This window comes from Crinia signifera, chromosome 4 (assembly GCF_055691185.1).
Source record: "Crinia signifera chromosome 4, ASM5569118v1, whole genome shotgun sequence".
In the NCBI taxonomy this organism is placed as follows: Eukaryota; Metazoa; Chordata; class Amphibia; order Anura; family Myobatrachidae; genus Crinia; species Crinia signifera.
The window spans coordinates 248,074,342-248,097,369 of NC_139220.1; the positions used below are offsets into that span (position 1 = coordinate 248,074,342).

Below are 23,028 nucleotides of genomic sequence, written 5' to 3' on the forward strand. Positions count from 1 at the left end.
ACCAGAAACACCCCTTATGTGCAGGCAGCACTAGTACTGTATGCACTGTGTATAAGAAACCCTTTGCATGGCATAACATGTATAAGTGGTACTACTTTGTGGTGTAATATGAATCAGGGTCACTACATGCAGTGTAATGTTAATATGATTGTGTTACTGTGTGGCATAATTTGAACTGGGGGTGCTATTGCATGACCACACTTATTCCTTATGAGGCCACTGTACATTCATAAAGTATGGGAGGTAGGGCATAAATTTAAAGTTTGCAGGGTGATGCCGAATAACCTAGTGCTGGCCATGGCTAAGACTAATGAGGGGAGGGATTAAGTGGCAGAGGAAATAAGTTCAACTGCCTCTCCTAGACCACTTTAAGATCTGCCTGTAGTGTTAAAAAAAATAATTATATATATATATATATATATATATATATATATATATATATTATCCTTAACCTTTTGTATCCAAGTTAATCAAATTCATCATTTACAGATGATGTACAAGCACAGGAATGATTCTGGTGAGTTAGTCCTTGATTGAAAAGTGGTTTTCTAAATATTGCTACTTTAAAAATACAGTACATGCAAACTCACTGAAATCACATCCATGCCTGGATCTTGCAGGCTTTTACAGAAGTCGTTACGTGTTGCATTCAATGGAAAACGTGTCAACTGGATCAGTTGTCACACAATATGAAGGCAACAACTGTAGTATACTGTATATTGTTGGTTGAAAAAAAAATGATATTCAATCACTTTAACTGGCATGCCTATGGCACTCCTATTATAGGGTCTTTTTTGTATTCGCTTTAGGCCACCCCATAGTTGTGCGCCACAAAGCTTAATTATATGTTTCTCCATGTGCAATGGAGGTCTCAGTGATACGCATGCATTGCACGGTCTATTGTCTGCATGGAGAGGTTCAAAGAGACTGATTAAAGCCATAATTAACACATTTTTGACCTTACTGTTCATCGAGAGATTTCAAAGGGAATATGAAAAAGGGAGTATATGGACAATGGAGCGGGACAACAATTGCCAATCATTGCACATGACATTGTACAGCAGTGTACAGTGATGCAATGATGCCATTTGCAGTGAATTGTGATTCAATACCCTGCAACATGTAATATATTGTATTCAATCATTTTCATAGAATTGTGTTAATTGTGTTCTAGAGCGCCATGAGAAATACGCACCGTTGGAAGCATAGACTTGGATAGCACAGAGACAAGGAGTCAGATTATCAGAGGTTGTCAAATTTTTTCTTATTAAACTCAGTGTAACATCAGTAGCTTCCAATTTGTGTGCCTTTTCACCAAAATGTCCATCTACAAAGAAAAAATATATATAATACATGTAATACTCTACATTATTTGTTACTTTTCATAATTCATATAATGGTAAGTACAGGACAGTACATTTATATAAACAGACATATAAAATACCATATCTACTGTATACAATTATAATGTCATCAGCATGCCGACACACACGTAGACATTGGACCTAACATTGATGGCGCACACGAATGTCACCAAGACTGGTGTCCAGATCTGTAAGCATCACTTAATCATTCACCAGGGTATTCAATCTATTGGTAGAATACAGTTGACCATGGTGATTAGAAAGTAAATCCTGGCAGGCATTGCAGTCCCATGGTGACATCTGTCCTGTCGTAGAACCTCAGTTAGTGCCTGGAGAGGCAGGAGCTCAGCAGACATAGCGGTTTGACAGTCATGCTAGATATCCCTTCTCTAATGTCACTCCCGGCCAGCACAAAGCTCAGCAATTCTTCCTGGAACTGCCTTAAAGTGCCAGTAGGTATTAATTGCAAGTGCTATTTCCACTTCCTACATAATGAAAATGTCAGTCTTCGGGTATGGTTTATTGCACGTCAAGCACGAGGAGGGAAAAAGGGACACCTGCTGAAATGTGGTGACCACTGTAGGCATATGCTGGGCACCAGAGGTTGCTTGAGTACATGAGACATCTGCTGTTGTTTTCCATTTTTAGGAATTCTGGCCAGCTCCAACTGCCCCCTAGTCCCAAATGTGCTACGGCGTAGGAGCACTGCGTGCAATCCTGCTAGAACTGTTCTGCACATATGCTGAACAGGTCTTGTGCATGTGCTGCCTCTCCATCACTGTAGATGTACGCAAAGTCGCAAACCATCTGGTATGTGTACAAATCTGAATGAGGCCCTGTGCTAGCGTGTGTGTGTGCGTGTGTGTGTGTGTGTGTACTGTACATGTCAGACCTAGTTCACATATGTGTAACTAGTGTAATTATTTTGTATTCATTTAGGGGGTATCATGGACAGGTTTGCGGTGCTCAGAGTGTGGAAGTTTTATTTTATAAGGGTCATGTGATTACTACATTTTATTTCAGCAGTTTTTTTTATCAGCATAGATTACTGTTGCCATTAATTTTGTCTTTTTACCTTTACTATTTCTCTTTGTTTTTTTTCTTTCTGTACAGTGTTGGAAGGTGTCAGAGTTCTTGACAACTATTGTTGTAGATAAAGGTGATGACGTTATTACTATTTGCAGTCAATTGTGTTATATAGGTACTGTACACTATATACTGTCCTTAAAAAGTCTACTATTGCCTTTTATTAAAGCACACATAGGTTATTTTATTTAAATAGCACAATATCTATCTTAGCTTTGCGTCTACAAAATGTGCCTACAAATTTCACAGAGATGAGCTCACAGTTTTTATGTGAAGGCAAAGGGTGGTGTCAGCAAGAGAGAAATTTACAATACACACACCTTACAGAGCTCAGAGGACATTGCAATGCCTCTCTGCTCACTACATCAGCTTCCCTTGGTTGACATTGCAATCTATGTCACTGTGCATAATTGAAATTCATTAACAGCAGCTTGAAGAACAAAACAGGGACATTTGTATTACAACTCTTTTTACAAGATTTATGTGTTGTTGTTTTTTAAACACACATTTACTGTATTTCATGGAATTGCCAAGTTAAACTTCTATTGACCAAAAAACATAGCTGCCAACATGACCCATTCCAGGAGGGACAAAATGCTCTGCTCCTGGACTTTCTGCCTGTGGCAGTTGCAGAGGTGGGACTGCACCACTGTCCACAATTCAAATAGGGGAGCCACACCTGTCAGTGAGTCCTGGATTGTGGTGGTTGGGGTGTCAGTTGGTGGCGCTCCCCTATCTGAAATTTGGACTGTGCTACAGCCCCACATCTGCAACTGCTACTGGCATGAAAGTCCAGAGACAGAGCATCTTGTCCCTCCTGGAATGGACCATGTTGGAAGCTATGAAATAAGAATCCTTGTGATTTGTAAATCAGATGGATTTACATGGTGCTGAGGAAAGAATTTATTAACATACAGTATTAGTATGTATTTTGTATTGACTACCAGTATATTTTGTATGCACTTAGTATGTTGTCGTATGCAAAATCTCTTACAATCAAATCTAGTAACGGTGATGTGATGACCTTGGTAGTGCTCCAAGGTTTGCCAACACATTATTGGATAGGCTGTGCTTAGATTATGTAGTAACTCAGCAACAATGTCTCCTTGGAAACTTCTTTAAATTGTTGGCAGTAATGCCTGAGCTTTAGTACAATACCCTGTTAACAGCAAGCATGAGAAATGTTTTCCATATGAATTGAACTGTTTTTTCTTTATGAAATCCGCAATATAAATCCAATTGTATTAAATGACAAAATGCACAAAAAATGAAGTATCCCACAGATACAGTACCTCTCTGGCCTACCTTGACCATCAAACGGAGAAGGGGTAATAGGAGGCTGTAGTCAAGGGAATCTGTTCTTGCGAAATTAACCAGGGTTTGAAGCAGGGCTTCACTACCTCCCTTGGAGATCATGTAGTGAATCCTGCGGTGAGTTCCTATGAGAGAAATAGTAGAAGCAGGATTTAAAGTTATCCAGAGAGAGGTTTATTAATATTTTTCCGTGTTATTTATATCTGGGAGACCGAAGACATTTAAATGTGCCTGGCAGAATTTAAACCTCTACACCTCTATTCCTTCAATGTGTATCCTTAATAAATGATTCTCTCTCATTTGTCCTTTTCCTTGTCCTTTCATGGGGCTTTCCAAGATCACCCTATTCACCCCCCACCCCCCCTACATTTACTCCTGGTGGCTCTACCAATCCTCTGAGACCCCTTGCTTCAGTCATTGGCCACTCACTGCAAGTCAGTGGCGAATAGACAATAGATTGACACCTTGAAATTAAGTGGAAAGGAGAAGGAAAACCTTGGGGTTAGAAGTACTACTGAATATTAAATATTCAAAATAAATAAAGTAGACAAGTTGCCTATAGCAACCAATCAGCTTCTGTCATTCAAAGACTCCTAGATAAATGCTAGCTAGACAGGGGTTAGTAGAAATTGGCAACTTCTCCATGTATCACCCTACTCTTTTTATTGTTAATTCTATTCCTACTCTATCTACTGTGTCAGTCATCATACGTAAGGGCAAATGGCTTCCCATTGCTGTATCATGGTACTGGAGTTCAACTATATACAGTAACAACTTACAGGATCCAAAAGAACATGGTTTTACTGCAGGGTGATCATGCCAAACAAGTCTCATTGACTATTTTGACTCTGTGACCAAAATACTAGATGAAGGGGGACTGTAGATGTGGCATATCTAGACTTTAGTAAGCCATTTGACACTGTCCCACATCGCAGGCTACTAAATAAACTTGAAAGTGTGGGATTGGATTATAAAACAATTAAATGGATAAGAACCTGGTTGCAGGATAGGAAACAGACAGTTGTAGTAAATGGAGTGCATTCTATGAAGGGACATGTTACCAGTGGAGTACCCCAGGGATCTGTACTTGGACCAGTGCTCTTTAATATCTTTGTTAGTGACATTGCAAATGGTATTGAAGGGAAAGAATGCCTCTTTGCAGATGACACAAAGATATGCAACAGAGTAGACACACCAGGAGGGGTAAATCAAATGACTGATGATCTAAGTAAACTTGAGAATTGATCGAGAGCATGGCAACTACAGTTTAATGCTAAAAAATGCAAAATTATGCACTTGGGACTCAAAAACCCAAAGGCTCAATATAGTATCAAGGATACTATAATGGAAACTACTGAGGAGGAAAGAGATCTAGGATTCACTATTTCAAGTGACTTAAAGGCAGGAAAGCAATGTAGCAAAGCAATGAGGAAGGCTAGTCAGATGCTTGTTTGCATAGGGAGAGGAATCAGTAGCAGAAAAAAATACGTAATAATGCCACTTTATAGGTCATTGGTACGGCCTCATCTGGAATACTGTGTCCAGTGGAGAGTGTACAAAGAAGGGCAACTAAAATGGTGCATGGCCTACATCACAAAACTTACCTGGATAGACTAAAATATCTTAACATGTATAGTTTGGAGCAGAGAAGGTAAGGGGGACATGATAGAAATCTTCAAATATATCAAGGGTTTTAACATAGTACAGGAGGGAAATTTTCTTCAAAGGAAAAGAAGTAATAGAACACGAGACATGCACTGAAACTGAGGGAGGTAGGTTCAGGGGAAATGTTAGAAAGAATTACTTCACAGAAAGGGTAGTGGATAAGTGGAATAGCCTCTCATCAGAGGTGGTAAAGGCTAAGACAGTAGAACAATTTAAACATGGTTGGGATAGGCATATTAATATCCTAACAAAGAAATAAGGATTAAAAAGGGTTGAGATTACCTGAAGGGTAAAAAAGGGGCAGACTAGATGGGCCAAATGGTTCTTATCTGACGTCAAATACTATGTTTCTATGTTACCTTTCAATATTTTATTTTGATGTGCCATCCCTATTTGCAATGTTGAAGGAGGACCAATATGAAGAAATTCTTTTAATCGTTTCAAGTTTTGACTCTAGAAGGAGTAAAAATCTGACGAGATGTCAGATTCAATTCTGATGCAAATTGCCAACATATTTTGTACTTGAAAATAGATGCTAAGAGCAGACCTCATCACGTTCAGTACAGTATGTACAGTATTTGCAGCAGCCATGTCCTTGATGCAAAACATCCAACTAAAACATAAGCCAGGTGCATAAGACATACCTCCCAACTGTCCCGCTTATCACGGGAACGTCCCTTTTTTGGGGACGTTCCAGCGTTCCTCCCGTGGCCCGCAGTGTCCCGCGGTGGGGGGGGGGGCTAGTTGGGAGTCCCCCCTGTCGTCCGTGAATAGACGCTGTGCTTACAGCCAGAGGGGCTGGGGGCATAGCCAGCAGCTTGCGGAGCTGCTGAGTATGCCCCCACAATGGCAACAATGGGGCATGGCCTCGTAAGTGTCATGAGTACAGGCCACTCCCCCTTTTGGTAGGCCACACCCTCAAAATAATTGGCATGCACCTGCAGCGCGAGATGCACTGCCGGCCTTACAGCAAATGTTGGGAGGTACACATCAGGACAACTCTGAATATCCCACAATTCCATTCTCAAGACTACCTGTACTGCATTTCATGACACAGGAATTGTGCACTCGTAGTAGAGAAGACACCAAGAACATGCGCAGTCAACTCTGGCACAGAACCATAGTCTACTGTGTCCTGACAAAGGAACTGCACAAAAGCCCCCTCTTCTATAAAACTGGCCCTAAGTATAGTGGATTGCAGCTTTAACCGTTTGAGGACCAATGTTGCTGTGAGAGATGTGCAAAATACCTGCTCAAAATGCCAGCGTTGCTCACAGCTGCTGTGTTTTTTTTTTGTTTGTTTTTTACGCAAAAAACTTTAATTGACTTCAGATCATTCAAAAACCATGGTTTTTCAGAATATTTCGGGAGGGGTTTTTTGTTTGTGTCCCCCCTGCCCCTTTTTTGATACTTACCACATGCCCCGGCATCCACGGCGGGCTTCAGGATCCCCTTCAGCGGCATCTCCGGTCCCAGGGGTGCATTGCGCAAACTCAACCAATGCCGGGGGACACCGTGGACGCCGGAGGACCATCAGAGAACCACCAGGGGACCAGGTAAGTATGTAAAAAAAAAAAAAATATTCCAAAAACCGGAAAAATCCCTTCTCCAAAATGCTCGTGGTCCCGATGGATTTTGGATAAGGGATACTCAACCTGTATTACATTATTTTTGTAGGGCGCCACAAGTAGTTTGCAGCGCCATACATAGGGCACATAATTAGAACAATACACAGGACTAAATATAACAGTAACTAAAGAACAAAAACAGAGCACAGGTAGCAATTAGCACCAGGATTCTTATTAGACAATACAGCTAAGATGTAGGGAAGCAGAAGAGCAGCCTGCATGGTACCCGGGCAAGTAGTCAGTGGTAGAAAGGAATGAACACAAGTGAGAAGAGATGTGGGTGTAGATGGTGGATGGGTAAGACAGCTGTTATTGATGTGTGAGAGAAGGGGGCTGTGAGAACAGGAGGAAAGAGGGCCCTGCTCCAAGGAGCTTACAATCTAGAGGGCAATAACTAAAGTGATTCATGTTCCTTAACCCCTTCCCGACATTTGACGTACATTTACGTCATGGCCGGGATGTACTTCCCGACACATGGCATAAATGTACGTCATGACTTTAAACTGTCACTGCGTCTAGAGACGCAGTGACAGAGGGACGATGTCTGCTGTCCCTGACAGCAGACATGTCCCTGCATGCCCAGGGGGGGCTGCGATGCCGCCCCCCCGTCGGCGATCGCTGTGATTGGCTGTTCAGTGTGAACAGCCATTCACAGCGTTTTCCTGTGTTACCAGCGAATCAGACGCTCGGTAACACAGGTGTCAATCACCGCCGGGCGTCAGGGGGCATGAGGGGGTCATCGGTGACGATGACACCTCACCCCACCCTCACCCCACCTGCCCCCAAGGCTGTGATTGGTCCGTGGGACCCACTGACCAATCACAGCCAAGGCGCGACATTTAAACTAACGGTGACTGCGCTGCAGACGCCATTCCGGTCTGGAATAGCGTGCAGAGCGGTCACCGTGCCTATCTGCCGTGATACTGACCTGATCCTTGCTAATACTTACCTGATCCTTGCAAATACCTTACCTGATCACCTGATCACTGCTTGTAGCGTGCTGGACGCTTCCTGGATCTGACTTCTTGGGACTTCCTGCTGCTGCTGCAGTGTGATAGAGAGATAGAGAGATAGAGAGAGAGATAGAGAGAGATAGAGAGATAGTGACAGAGAGAGCTATATTTTGTGTCTGCTACCCCCCCTTTTTGGGGGTGCAGGGTTTTTTTATATATAAATAACTGTCAGTGCTGCTGCTGCAGTGTAATAGAGTGATAGATAGTGATAGATAGTGATAGATAGTGAGAGATAGAGAGATAGAGAGATTTGTGTCTGCTACCCCCCCTTTTTGGGGGTGCAGGTTTTTTTTTTTATATATATAACTGTCAGTGCTGCTGCTGCAGTGTCATAGAGTGATAGATAGTGATAGATAGTGAGAGATAGAGAGATAGAGAGAGATAGTGACAGAGAGTGATAGAGAGTGTATATTTTGTGTCTGCTACCACCCCTTTTTGGGGGTGCAGGTTTTTTTTATACATATAACTGTCAGTGCTGCTGCTGCAGTGTCCTAGAGTGATAGATAGTGATAGATAGTGATAGATAGTGATAGATAGTGATAGATAGTGAGAGATAGAGAGAGATAGTGACAGAGAGTGATAGAGAGTGTATATTTTGTGTCTGCTACCCCCCCTTTTGTGCTGATCAGTATATCTGTGCTGATCAGCAACTTTTTGGGGGCGCAGGTTTTTTTTTTTATATATATATACAGTACCTGTCAGTTGCTGCCAGTTGCACTGTCAGTTGCACCAAAGGTTGTGCACCTGCTGCCCCTCACTGGTAATCAGTGTCGCATCACTGATCACCTTTTTTTTTTTTGAGAGTGCTGTGGGGTCTTTTTTTAATTTTTTTTTTACACACACTGTGATTTTGTGGGTGTCCTGTGGCCACTGTGCGCTGATCAGTGACGTACATCACTGATCAGCTTTTTCGGCACAGGGTTGATCTATTTTTTTTTTTTTTTTGATCAAATTCCTGTTGCCTTTGAGCGCTGTTCAGTGACGGACGTTACTGACCAACATCTGTGCTCAATTTTTGGCGCAGGAGCTTTTTTTTTTTTTTTTTAACCCCTTCAATTTTTTATTTTTTTTATTGGGATCAAATTCCTGTATAAAGTATTTTTTTTTTCTGCACTACATACACACTACACACTACATACCCCCCGGGTTGAAATAAAGTTTGTACCCCCCCTACACTATACACGTGTTGAAACATTTCACTACCAGTAACACAAAAATAAAAATGGCATCCCAAATGTCATCCCAAATGTCATCCCAAATGTCATCCCAGTCATCCAGAAGAATGTATTCAGCGGAGGAGGCATATGCCATGCTTGCCTCTGACTCTGACACAGCCAGTGATGCAAGCGGGGAATTTGAAGGATTTGTCTTAAGCTCCTCTTCCTCCTCTGGTGATGAGGGACCCCCTCAAAGACGCCCCCGTAGAGCAGCTGAGACCCCCCCCCAATAATTGATCTCGTATGGACCCCACCACCAGACAATTTTGAGCCCCAGGTTCCTGAGTTTTTGGCCATGCCAGGAATCCAATTTGATTCCACAGGTCTCAGAGAAATTGACTTTTTCAAATTATTTTTCTCTGATGATTTTATAAATTTAATGGTGGACCAAACTAATTTATATGCCCAGCAGTTTATTGCTCAAAACCCCACGTCATCATTTGCTAGGTGGACCCCTGTAGATGCAGTAGAGATGATGAAGTTTTGGGGTCTGGTGTTTCATATGGGCATAGTAAAAAAGCCAGAAATTAGGCAATATTGGAGTACAGATGTTCTGTACAGCACCCCATTTTACCGTATGGCCATGCCCCGGGCTCGATTTGGGACGATCCTTAAATTTTTGCATTACAACGATAATGCACAGTGCCCTCCCAGAGATGATCCCACCTTTGACCGGCTATTCAAAGTCAGGCCGGTCATTGATCATTTCAGTGCCAAATTTGCAGAGATGTACATCCCTGAAAAATTTATTTGTATTGACGAGTCCCTTATACATTTTAAAGGAAGGGTTAAATTCTGCCAGTACCTTCCCAGTAAGAGGGCAAGGTATGGCATAAAAATGTATAAGCTGTGTGAAAGCACCTCAGGGTACACCCACATGTTTAGGGTATATGAAGGGAAGGATTCAAGAATTGAACCGCCAGAATGCCCCCCCTCCCTCGTAGGTGTTAGTGGAAAAATTGTCTGGGATTTAGTGCACCCCTTCCTGGATAAAGGTTATCACCTCTATGTGGATAACTTTTACACTAGCATCCCCCTGTTTAAGGCCCTTGGTTCAAGAGGTACAGCAGCTTGCGGTACTGTGCGCAAGAACCAAAGAGGCCTCCCAAAAACGCACATTGCCCAAGTAATGAGAAGGGGTGAAAGCAGGGGAATATGCACCGAAAATATGTTGTTGGTCAAATATAAGGACAAGAGGGATGTCCTTATACTGACAACAATTCACGGAGACAGTACCACCTCCGTCCCTGTACGAGGTACCAGTACCCACACCTCCAAACCTAATTGTATCCTGGATTACAATAAGTACATGGGCGGAGTGGATCTTTCAGATCAGGTACTGAAGCCGTACAGTGCCCTGCGGAAAACAAAAATCTGGTACAAGAAGCTGGCCGTGTATATCATCCAGATGGCACTGTATAACGCTTACGTGCTATTCCGTTCTACCGGCCAGAGGGGGACATTTATGCACTTTCAAGAGGAAGTCATAAAGGGCCTAATATTTGGGAACCAGCAGGCAGAGGGCCCCAGTACTTCTAGTACTGGCCCCCGTATTGTACCAGGGCAGCATTTTCCTGATGAAATCCCCTCCACTGGAAAAAAGGGCAGGACACAAAAAAGGTGCAAAGTTTGCTATAAAAAGGGAATAAGAAAGCAAACTATTTTCCAGTGTGACACTTGCCCCGACAAACCCGGCCTATGTATAAAGGAGTGTTTTAAAATATACCACACATCTATGGATTATTAGGTTCATAATTTCACCGTGCTTCGGGGGTCTTGCTAATGCCACATAGCACCCACCATTCATTCCACCAGAATCTGAGCCGCAAATTCCAAAAATCACTCCTTCCCTTCTGAGTCCTGCCATGCACCCAACTGGTATTTTTCGGTCACATGTGAGGCATTGCCGTACTCGGGAGAAATTGGGGCACAGATTTTGGGATGCTTTTTTTTGCTTTCATACCTTCTAAAAATGAAAAATTTTGAGCCAGAACTGCATTTTTGTGTAAAAAAATGTAATTTTTCATTTTCACTGCCCAGTTGTACCACAATTGGTGAAACCCCTGGGGGTTTGAAATGTACACTATACCCCTAGATGAATTCCCTGAGGGGTGTAGTTTGCAAAATGGGGTCACTTGTGGGGGGGTTCCACTGTATTGGTGCTTGGGGGGTCTTGCTAATGCGACATAGCACCCACCAACATTCCACCAGAATTTGTGCTGCAAAATCCAAATATCACTCCTTCCCTTCTGAGTCCTGCCACTTTTTGGTCACACATGAGGCATTGCCGTACTCGGGAGAAATTGGGGCACAGATTTTGGGGGGCTTTTTCTCCTTCATACCTTCTGAAAATGAAAAATTTTGAGCCAGAACTGCATTTTTGTGTAAAAAAATGTAATTTTTCATTTTCACTGCCCAGTTGTATCAAAATTGGTGAAACCCCTGGGGGTTTGAAATGTACACTATACCCCTAGATGAATTCCCTGAGGGGTGTAGTTTGCAAAATGGGGTCACTTGTGGGGGGGTTCCACTGTATTGGTGCTTGGGGGGTCTTGCTAATGCGACATAGCACCCACCAACATTCCACCAGAATTTGTGCTGCAAAATCCAAATATCACTCCTTCCCTTCTGAGTCCTGCCACTTTTTGGTCACACATGAGGCATTGCCGTACTCGGGAGAAATTGGGGCACAGATTTTGGGGTGCTTTTTCTTCTTCATACCTTCTGAAAATGAAAAATTTTGAGCCAGAACTGCATTTTTGTGTAAAAAAATGTAATTTTTCATTTTCACTGCCCAGTTGTATCAAAATTGGTGAAACCCCTGGGGGTTTGAAATGTACACTATACCCCTAGATGAATTCCCTGAGGGGTGTAGTTTGCAAAATGGGGTCACTTGTGGGGGGGTTCCACTGTATTGGTGCTTGGGGGGTCTTGCTAATGCGACATAGCACCCACCAACATTCCACCAGAATTTGTGCTGCAAAATCCAAATATCACTCCTTCCCTTCTGAGTCCTGCCACTTTTTGGTCACACATGAGGCATTTCCGTACTCGGGAGAAATTGGGGCACAGATTTTGTGGTGCTTTTTCTCCTTCATACCTTATGAAAATGAAAAATTTTGAGCCAGAACTGCATTTTTGTGTAAAAAAATGTAATTTTTCATTTTCACTGCCCAGTTGTATCAAAATTGGTGAAACCCCTGGGGGTTTGAAATGTACACTATACCCCTAGATGAATTCCCTGAGGGGTGTAGTTTGCAAAATGGGGTCACTTGTGGGGGGGTCCACTGTATTGGTGCTTGGGGGGTCTTGCTAATGCGACATAGCACCCACCAACATTCCACCAGAATCTGAGCTGCAAAATCCAAAAATCACTCCTTCCTTTCTGAGTCCTGCCATGCACCCAAATGGTATTTTTTGGTCACATGTGAGGCATTGCCGTACTCGGGAGAAATTGGGGCACAGATTGTGGGGTGCTTTGTCTCCTTCATTTCTTGTGAAAATGAAAAATTTTGAGCCAGAACTGCATTTTTGTGTAAAAAATGTAATTTTGCATTTGCACAGCCCAGTTGTATCAAAATTGGTGAAACCCCTGGGGGTTTGAAATGTACACTATACCCCTAGATTAATTCCCTGAGGGGTGTAGTTTGCAAAATGGGGTCACTTGTGGGGGGGTTCCACTGTATTGGTGCTTGGGGGGTCTTGCTAATGCGACATAGCACCCACCAAAATTCCACCAGAATCTGAGCTGCAAAATCCAAAAATCACTCCTTCCCTTCTGAGTCCTGCCATGCACCCAAATGGTATTTTTTGGTCACATGTGAGGCATTGCCGTACTCGAGAGAAATTGGGGCACAGATTTTGGGGTGCTTTTTCTCCTTCATACCTTCTGAAAATGAAAAATTTTGAGCCAGAACTGCATTTTTGTGTAAAAAAATGTAATTTTTCATTTTCACTGCCCAGTTGTATCAAAATTGGTGAAACCCCTGGGGGTTTGAAATGTACACTATACCCCTAGATGAATTCCCTGAGGGGTGTAGTTTGCAAAATGGGGTCACTTGTGGGGGGGTTCCACTGTATTGGTGCTTTGGGGGTCTTGCTAATGCGACATAGCACCCACCAACATTCCACCACCAAAAATCACTCCTTCCCTTCTGAGTCCTGCCATGCACCCAACTGGTATTTTTTGGTCACATATGAGGCATTGCCATACTCGGGAGAAATTGGGGCACAGATTTTGGGGTGCTTGGTCTCCTTCATTTCTTGTGAAAATGACAAATTTGGAGCCAGAACTGCATTTTTGTGTAAAAAATGTAATTTTTCATTTTCACTGCCCAGTTGTACCACAATTGGTGAAACCCCTGGGGGTTTGAAATGTACACTATACCCCTAGATGAATTCCCTGAGGGGTGTAGTTTGCAAAATGGGGTCACTTGTGGGGGGGTTCCTAACTTTTAGCATCTTATGGTGCCTAGAAACCTACATGGTGCCTAAAAAATAATCTCATAAAAAGGAGGCTCCAAAATCAAGTAGGTGCTCCTTCTATTATGAAGCCTGTGGTTTGGTCAACGTGCACACTAGGGCCACATATAGGATATTTATGAAAACAAAAGAATTGGGGGAATCAATTTTTAGTCACATTTCTCTAGTAAAATGTACTGTGTTCCTTAGAAAAATGTATTAAAATTGCAAATCTGCAAAAAAAATGAAATTTTGAAATTTCACCTACACTTTGTTTTAATTCCTGTGAAACACCTAAAGGGTTAACAAACTTCCAAAATGCTGTTTTGAATACTGTGAGGGGTGCAGTTTTTGAAATGGTATCATTTATGGGGGTGTCTCACATACAAGTCCCTCAAAGTCACATCAGAACTGAACTGGTCCCTAAAAAAATCAGTGTTTGAAATTTTCTTGAAAATTTGAGAATTTGCTATTCATATTGTAAGCCTCCTAGTGTCCAAAAAAATTAAAAGGAAGTTGAAATAATGATGGAAACATAAAGTAGACATATGGTCTATGTTAGTTATTAACTATTTTGAGTGGTATGATTATTTGTCTCACAAGCAGAAAATTTAACATTTTGCAAATTGCAAAATTTTCCATTTTTTCACGACATTTTGGTATTTTTCACAAAAAAACACAGACTGTATTGACCCAAATTTACCATTAATTTGAAGTACAATGTGTCACGAAAAAACAATCTCAAAATCACTGGGATAAGTAAAAGCAAAAAAAAGTTATCCCCACTTAAGTGATACATGTCAGATTTGAAAAAAAGGGCTCTGTCAGGAACGCAAAAACTGGCTCTGTCAGGAAGGGGTTAACTTCTACCCTGGAATTTTTAGTGAATATTTTGCACATTTCTCACAGAACCTCAAGGGGTTAAAGCAATTGCTTGTAATTAATCTGAAATGCCAATTTCCTGTCTTCCTGCTTAAAGGCACTCAGAGCTCCTTGCTTTGTTAAGAATGGACACAAGAGCACAATATATTGGTGTCATTATCTATAGTATACTTATCTATAGTCACTTCATGTTGCAAGTACTGTATTTTTACATCGCTATTATTTCTAGGTACATCTCCTGCAATCACATACTAGTGCTGTATGGTCACTTACCAGCAGATAGCAGTTCGCTTAATACACTCAGGATATTCAAGGTTACATCTTTTTCGCTCGAGTTCTGTCATAACAAGAAAATAGACACATGTAAATACATTTACATTCGGGAACATATGGCTTTTTACCTTATTTTGTTAAATGTAATAAAAATAATTTGTATTTCCTTTTCTGAATTTATATGACTCATATTCCTATATCCATTCCTTTATACATTTAATTATATTTAGTACATGCAGGTGTTTTGTGTAACACAGTGGCAGCGTAATGGGGCCAACACACGTAGGGATTTAGGGACTATCTATTTAGGCTATCTCAGTAGATCGCTTAGAAAACGCCCCTACATTGCTCCATGTGTAGGGGTATAGCGATCATGATGCGCGGCCCCGCACGCCGCTATCGTCCAGTGGTAAATCTAGTAATATCGCTGGGCAGGGCCAGGGTTCTCACTGGAGAACCCTGGCCCTGACAGATCGCTCAGCACACAGCGCTGACACATTGATGTGTGCTGACCGATCTTGCTGAGCTTCCTGGCCGATCTAGCACCGCTCAGAACACTCAGCAAATTTTTACATGTCTAGGCCTATTAACTCCTTAGGTTCTCAGCATAATTAGCAAATGCAAAATATCAATTCCTTGTTATTAAAGCAATTAGAAGACTCTGACATTTTTGGCTTCTCATATAACTGGAATATGACAGGATTTTGGGGGTTATTCTGATTCTTTTGGAAAGGCACATGTTACATCAGCCCCACCTGCAGTGCATATGGTTTTGTCCATTAGAGAGTGATTGTGCCTTTCCGAGTGAACCAGAATAACCCCCTTTGTGCTTGGAAGCTGTATTTTTGAATTTGCATTTTTTTTATTTGCCTAAAGAAACACCTGAAATCCTATTGTATTAATGTGGTTCAGTCAAACCTTCAGCATTTTCATTATCCAGAGAATTTACAATAGCCTTAAACCATGTAGATAATCTCTGTACTAGATAAAATACCACAGAAATACTTTTTATGAACTGCCGGCAGTTGTATCATTGTTCATTGTGGAATTACAGTTTAAGGGAGGAATTTAATAAACCATGTGAAATCCCACAGCTAATTGAATTCCCCCTTAATGGGTCTATTTATCAAACTAATTCTGTCCTTACAACATGCTGTTCACACATGGGTTTTTTAGACAATCTTATGTTTCATTCCGATTTAATAAGTATATCGTTTGCAGCAGTTGTCTGCTAGTCTTCTCTAAGGACGGCTAGAAATTGCCTGTGGTAGCTGACGCTATCTTCAGATGGCATTATCTTACTGTTGCCTACAGGGGATGCCCAGCCACAGCTGGATCTTGAGAGCCCTCTAACGTGGACTGAAATGATTGCATGAGATGCCCGGAGGCAGCACAAATACAGTTTCACAGCCTGGTCCAAACCAAAATGAAAAGTGTTACTGAAAGCAATCATCACTTTCCTCTTTCTGATCTCTGGGACAGGGTCTTATGGAGGAGGCGGAGCCCATGTACCAACAACTTCACAACGGTAAATACCTGTACTAGATATTTCTTATTGTCATGATATCTCTTATATATTTAGCCAGATCTGTCAGTCAAGCAGTGTGGCAAACGGTGGGCGGGGTTTCACGGGTGATTGACAGGCCCATCCACCGTCAGCCACACTGCAAAAGCAAGGCACCTCTGTCCTACTGTTCTCCACAAGCACACACCCCTCCTCGCACACCACTCCCCATGCCTGCCTACTAACTCCATCCACGCCTGCTCACCACCCACAACCCCTCCCCTAACACACTCATCCCCAGGCATCTACACACCGCGCGCCCAGACCCCCCCCCCTCATATACGCGCGGCGTCCCACCGCCCCACCGGACATTTCACCCGCCCCCCTTCTGCCTCACACCTGCAGCCAGAGGCGTAGGGAGGGCGGAGGCACCGGAGCACCCGCTCCGGCCGCAGTTGGGGCGCAGGGCGCCGCCCCCCCTCCGCACATGAGGTGAAGTCCTGCTGCCCTGCAATACTTCATTTCACACACGCAGGGCAGCGTGCGCCGGCGGCTGCCCTGCCCGGCGGCTGCCCTGCTCACCTGGTCCCGGCCTGCCGCCGCGACGTGATGGGGTGACGTCACGTGACTCACTGCTCGCCTCCAGTCCAGTCCCTAATCAAGCTGCTGCTGCTGCTCCTGCTCGGGCTGGCTCCCGGACAGCGCTGAGCAGCAGTAATAAGGAAGAAGACTCCTCCCGGCCTCTACAGAGAATATCTGTGCTGTGCTCCTTAAGGTAGACTTTTTTGGGTTTTTTTTTTAAATAAAGAATTAAGGGAATTATCATGGGGTCTGGGGTTTTGGTGGGGTGGGGTTTTGGTGGGGTGGGGTTTTGGTGGGGTGGGGGGGGGGGGATCTCTCAGGTTTCTGATGCTACCCTGCTCTTCTCAAGGTGGATTTTAGTTTTTTACTAAAGTGGGAATAATCATGGGGTTTGGGGGATTTATGGGGGGGTGAATCTCTCTTATATGTGTCTTATATAGCGCAGCAGCTTCCGTTACAGTGTCTTATATAGCGCAGCAGATTCCGTTACAGCGTCTTATATAGCGCAGCAGATTCTGTTACAGTGTCTTATATAGCGCAGCAGATTCCGTTACAGCGTCTTATATAGCCCAGCAGATTCCGTTACAGCTTCTTATATAGCGCAGCAGATTCCGTTACAGCGTCCTATATAGCGCAGCAGATATAGCGCAGCAGATTCCGTTACAGTGTCTTATATAGCGCAGCAGATTCCGTTACAGTGTCTTATATAGCGCAGCAGATTCCGTTACAGTGTCTCATATAGCGCAGCAGATTCCGTTCTACTTCTGATGGGGCGAAGCCCCTCACAACGGTGTGAAGAGTGCCCGGAGGGCGCGATGAATCACCTAGTGCAGCAATAAGGAGAGTTCATTTGAGATTTTTTTTAGTGGCTAGGCCATTTAATATGAACATTTAACATAAAAAAGATACATTACATTTATTTAAACTAAAAATGTATATTGTTTATATGAACAAATAAGGCATATGTCTAATGCTGTGTACACACGGGTACAATCTGCATGAGATTTTGACTATACAGTCGAAATCGCATCGGGATCGCATGCAGATCGCAAATTTTTTTTACCTTGCGATCCCGATGCGCGCTCCCGTGGCAGCACAAATCGAAACCCAGATAGACAGGGCTACAATGACTATATAGTGCAGATCTGCACTATATTGTCCAAATCGCATGCATGTCGGTGGGCTTGCAGTGCGATTCGATCCCGATGCGATCTGATCGTATAGTGTGTACACACCATAAAAAAAAAACACTTTGACCCATGTGTATGTCCCCTTAGGTTTCTGATGCTAGGTGCTGTGCAGAGCATAAAAATAATATGTTGTTCACATTGTGCATCATCGGGTGTGGATAAAATATATGTTTGTGGCCGACTTCATTCACTGACATATTGCGTTTGCCATGCAGCAAAGCGAATGCTGCTATATCTTGCAGATATATTGGTACATCTGGATATCTGCCCCCCAACCTCATATGGCCACCCAGCCCCCCCAACCTTATATGGCTGACAATGACTTCACTGCCGGTTCCATTGGCTGGACATGTTGGGCAGCATAATGGTGTGAATGCAGAATATCTATAGCACTGACATATGTAATAATGCATATCTGCCCATGAATGTAACGCACTTGCGAATACACAAACGACTATCTGCAGCAAGGCACACCATGCCGCAATGCTTATTCCCATACATACGCATAACAGCGAAGATGAACACTGCTACATCTGTTCCAAATTTCTGGATTGTTCTGCATATCGGCAGTCGACCAATCCATCGCTTTGTGTGTACCCAGCATTAGACAAATAAGATCACAAAATGTAAAGCTATAAAGCTAGGATTATAATCATAAGTTATTTTAAAATACCCATAATGCCTGAATGCTCCCCAAAACATATTTGGGGACATTTAATGTGGATTGATAAACATCAAAATGCAATCAAAATAGAGATGGAACTACCATTGATGCAGCAGGTGCATTGCACTGGGGCCCCTTAAGACTAAGGGGCCCATTGCTGCATGGCTTATTGCAAACTTAGATTGGAGTGGAGAAGGGGGGGTTCAAATTATATTTTTTGCACATGGGTAAACCAAAACTGAAACGACAATCCTGATGTTTACAAAAAAAGGTATAAAACTAAGAAAATCTAATTACAGTATTCCTGAAAAAAAAAATTCTGAAGGATTGATCAAACTACATCTTGCCTGTCAGATAAAAATAAATATTAACACAAAAAATGTAAGAGCTCAGCCTTCTAGAAGTTTTAAAAAAATTTAGTGGTACAGTAGTACTGGCAGAGGCCAGAACCCCATGCATTATCACACAAAAACAGGTCTCCAGTGAATGCTATCGTGGATTATGCTTTGGGTGCTTGAGGCATCCAAAGTATAGAGTACCTCCCAACTTCGGATATCAGAAAAGAGGGACATTTGGGGGAGTGGCCTAGTGTCCATAGGGCCTGACCTATTATTGTGGGACTCCAGCGAGGCCACTCTCACATTTTTTGCCATTGTGGGGCATGGCCAGTGCTCTGTGAGCTGCAGGCCATGCCCCCAGCTCCTCTGTCTCCCAGAATAGATGCTGTGCACTGACAGAGCGGGGGGGGGGGGGGGACTCCCAATTGCCACCCACTGCCTGACACTGCCGGCACAGTTGGGAGCAACGCAAAGCATAATTCCCTATAACTGCAGTTGATTGGAGATAATTGTTTAGCCCTGGCCAAAACCATTAGTTCACGGGTTCTTAAGTTTGACGCTCAGGACCCCACACAGTTCATGTTTTCCAGGTCCTCTGTAGATTTTTTAAATGTGACATTTAATAATACACATTGCTCCTCCCGGGTGAAGTGGAAAAACTGTCCTGTGACATCCACCTGCATTATATTACTGCAGCTAATTGGATAATGAATACAATCAATACTATCACTTTTCTCCTGCTAGAAGACCTGTCTGTGGCCCTTATTCTGATTGACGCGGACTTTACCGCGTACTTACGGATCGCGTCTTTATGGCGTCTGCGCATGCGTGGAGAACGCTACGCGCATGTGCCACGCCTTGACTCGGTACCAGTTCGGCCAAATCCCGTCCAAAACTGTTCACCGCTATCAGTCGGGAAATAGGGGCGTATTATGGGCGTCATGCGGAATGACACATGGGCGTAGTTTCAAAGTGGGCAAAACGGGGCGGAAACATGGGCGGACACGGGGGAGTACACTTATGTTGGGGGGCGTACATTCGGAAACCACTCCGAATGCACGCGATCAAAAAGGGCAGAAATGTGCGGTGTCCACAAGTGTACTATTGCTTTGCGGACACCACTCGTTCATGCGGTAGGCGAACGTACGCCTAATGACTACAACCATTAACACCTGAACCCAATAGAATCGACTCCTTTACTCATTACTCACTAATAGGACGCTTGTCAGTGCTTTAATTGAAACCATTGCACTTCAATTGCTGTAAGGGGTAATGTGTGCAATGCATGTGTTAGGCATGCTTGTAAGGATATATTGGCATCTAATTGATTCCAATTCAAAATAAGAAGTTTTTTATGAGGATAGGTAATTGAATAAGTGGGTCATGTGATGTATAGCAGAAGATACTTCATAGTGGGTTGTTTGGCGTAAATACTCCGCTTACGTGCGGTAGCACCGCTTGGCTCCCGTTCGGATGCGGTATTCCCGAGCATACTCTGTAATACTCTGTAATACCGTGCCGAATCGGAGTGTTTCTCCCGCACACGCATGCTTTGTATGTCGTCCGTAAACACGCCCTGTTCTTAAAGAGTGAGTCCGTCCGAATGCGGAGGACCCGTGGGCGTTTCTACGGACGATGGCCGCACGCGGCAAAACACCGTGGCGTGCGGACCGCACCGTAAGAATGCGGGAATATCCGCACCGATCAGAATAAGGGCCTGTGTTGGGTACTGTACCTTAGATTTTCTGGGAAGATGTCAGTACAAGGCAGGCCTATTGTTGAGTAAGCTGAGCACCTACAGAATGTAAGGTAATAAAAATGATGTGATCAAATTTTAGTAGTGACTGTGAGTCTGGTGGTGTAGCACCCACACAGCTTGTCATGCCAGTCAGAGTACACCTCGCCAGGAACTACACAAAGGGAATGTAAATCTAGACCTTTGACATCTGGTTAAACCATGCAGTTTGCCCTAAAGAGCCTGTGATTTATGGCATGGCAAAACACCATGCGTGGTTAGAGGTTTCACCTTACAAACTGCAGTATGATTAATTCCTGTGTTTTGTATCTGAAGACCACGTACCAACCTTGTCCTTTCTACACATACTTCTGGAGGGTATGGGTCATTGGTTCGGCCCACCAAAGGTCAAATTGCATTGGGTCGGCCACATTCGGGACAAAAAAAGTAAAAAGCCCATTTCAACCCTTTCACTGTCAACCTAATGCATGTGTTGACCCATGTCGACCTTAAGCATGTCGACATATTCAGTGTCCCCAGGGACCCCTGTGACGTTTGGCACCAAAATATTCTGATGAAGTCCAGTGCAGGGCCGTTTCTAGACAATTTAGCTCCCAGGGCAAATAAATAAAAATGCGCCCCCCCCCCCCCCCAAATACATAACATGAAATACAAGAAATTGCGCGCGTCGAAGGCGCGCGCGCTGAAATAGGGGGCGTGGTTTATTTTAAAAGGGGGTGTGGCTTAAAATAAGGGCGTGGTCTAGCAGCAAAACAATTACCTTACATCTCACTTTTGCAACCTGCATGTCCAGACATTGGTTACCGCAGGAATTGTCATTGTCCTCCCGCACTTAAGTTGGCGGGCTGAAGCCCACACGGTGACATAAAAATATAAAGCCCCACACAGTTACCTAGTACGCCTCACAGATCAAGACCAAACAATGACAGGCTACTTAAATCATACACTTTTTTATCCGTGATGCCAATTACACATTACATATTACGCCGCACACCATGATGGCAAGCACACAATACTCCCCACAACGTAATGCCTATTACACATTATGCCCAACGCTCCGCTGCCGCACAACTGATGCCGTTTACTAATATGCCCCCACAGTGCCACACATATATGCCCCACAGTCCCAGCTATGCCCCCACAGTGCCACACATATATGCCCCCACAGTGACAGCTATGCCCCCACAGTGCCACACATATATGCCCCCACAGTGATAGCTATGCCCCCACAGTGCCACCCATATATGCCCCCACAGTGACAGCTTTGCCCCCACAGTGCCACAGATATGCCCCCACAGTGCCAGATATGCCCCCACAGTGCCACACATATGCCCCTACAGTGCCAAATATGCCCCCACGGTGCCACATATATGCCCCCACGGTGCCACATATATGCCCCCATAGTGCCACACATATGCCCCCACAGTGCCAAATATGCTCCACAGTGCCACACATATGCGCCCACAGTGCCACACATATGCCCCCACAATGCCACATATATGCCCCCACAGTGCCACATATATGCCCCCACAGTGGAAAATATGCCCCCATAGTGCCACACATCTGCCCCCCTCAGTGCCAGACCTATATGCCCCCACAGTGACAGAGGATAATATCCCAGCAGCAGCACAACTCACCGTTGCTGCTGCTGCTGGGGAGAGCAGAGTCCGGGTCTCCGACTCCGAGTCCCGTTGCCGCCGCTGCTTCTGTTTCCCAAGGGAGGAGAGGGGAGCGCATACCGCATCTCTCCTTCACTGTGACTGGGCTGACAGGAGACAATCATATCTCGCGGGCTGGCTCCTTATTGGCTGCCGGCCCGCGAGCTGATTGGCTAACAGCCCAGTGACACAGCGAGGGGAAGGAGAGACTTATGCGCTCCTCTCTCCCCTCCAAGATCATCTTTTTGGTGCGGCGTACGGGGCGTGCGGGGGGGACAGCGGCGTGGGGGAAGCTGGCGGGCGCCCTGGCTGCTAAACAGAGGTGGACAAGCCGTGCGGCGCCCCGGGCTGCTGCACGGCTTGTCCGCCTCTAGAAACGGCCCTGGTCCAGTCGACCGTGTGTCTGTAAACTATGGTCCTGCCGATCATCCAC

General features: G+C 44.0%; 1 protein-coding gene across 1 annotated transcript in view; it reads right to left on the minus strand.

The window, feature by feature from the left end:
* The window catches only part of AGBL1 (AGBL carboxypeptidase 1), a 535,096-nt gene extending 520,144 nt beyond the window's left edge, over positions 1-14,952 (minus strand). The window contains exons 1-3 of the mRNA XM_083184211.1: positions 14,904-14,952; positions 3,743-3,889; positions 1,196-1,327 (exon numbers count right to left, since the gene is read on the minus strand). Of these exons, the coding sequence (XP_083040337.1) occupies positions 1,196-1,327; positions 3,743-3,866 (256 nt within the window). The 5' untranslated portion in view covers positions 3,867-3,889; positions 14,904-14,952. The remainder of the gene's footprint in view (positions 1-1,195; positions 1,328-3,742; positions 3,890-14,903) is intronic.
* Positions 14,953-23,028: the final 8,076 nt, after the last annotated feature.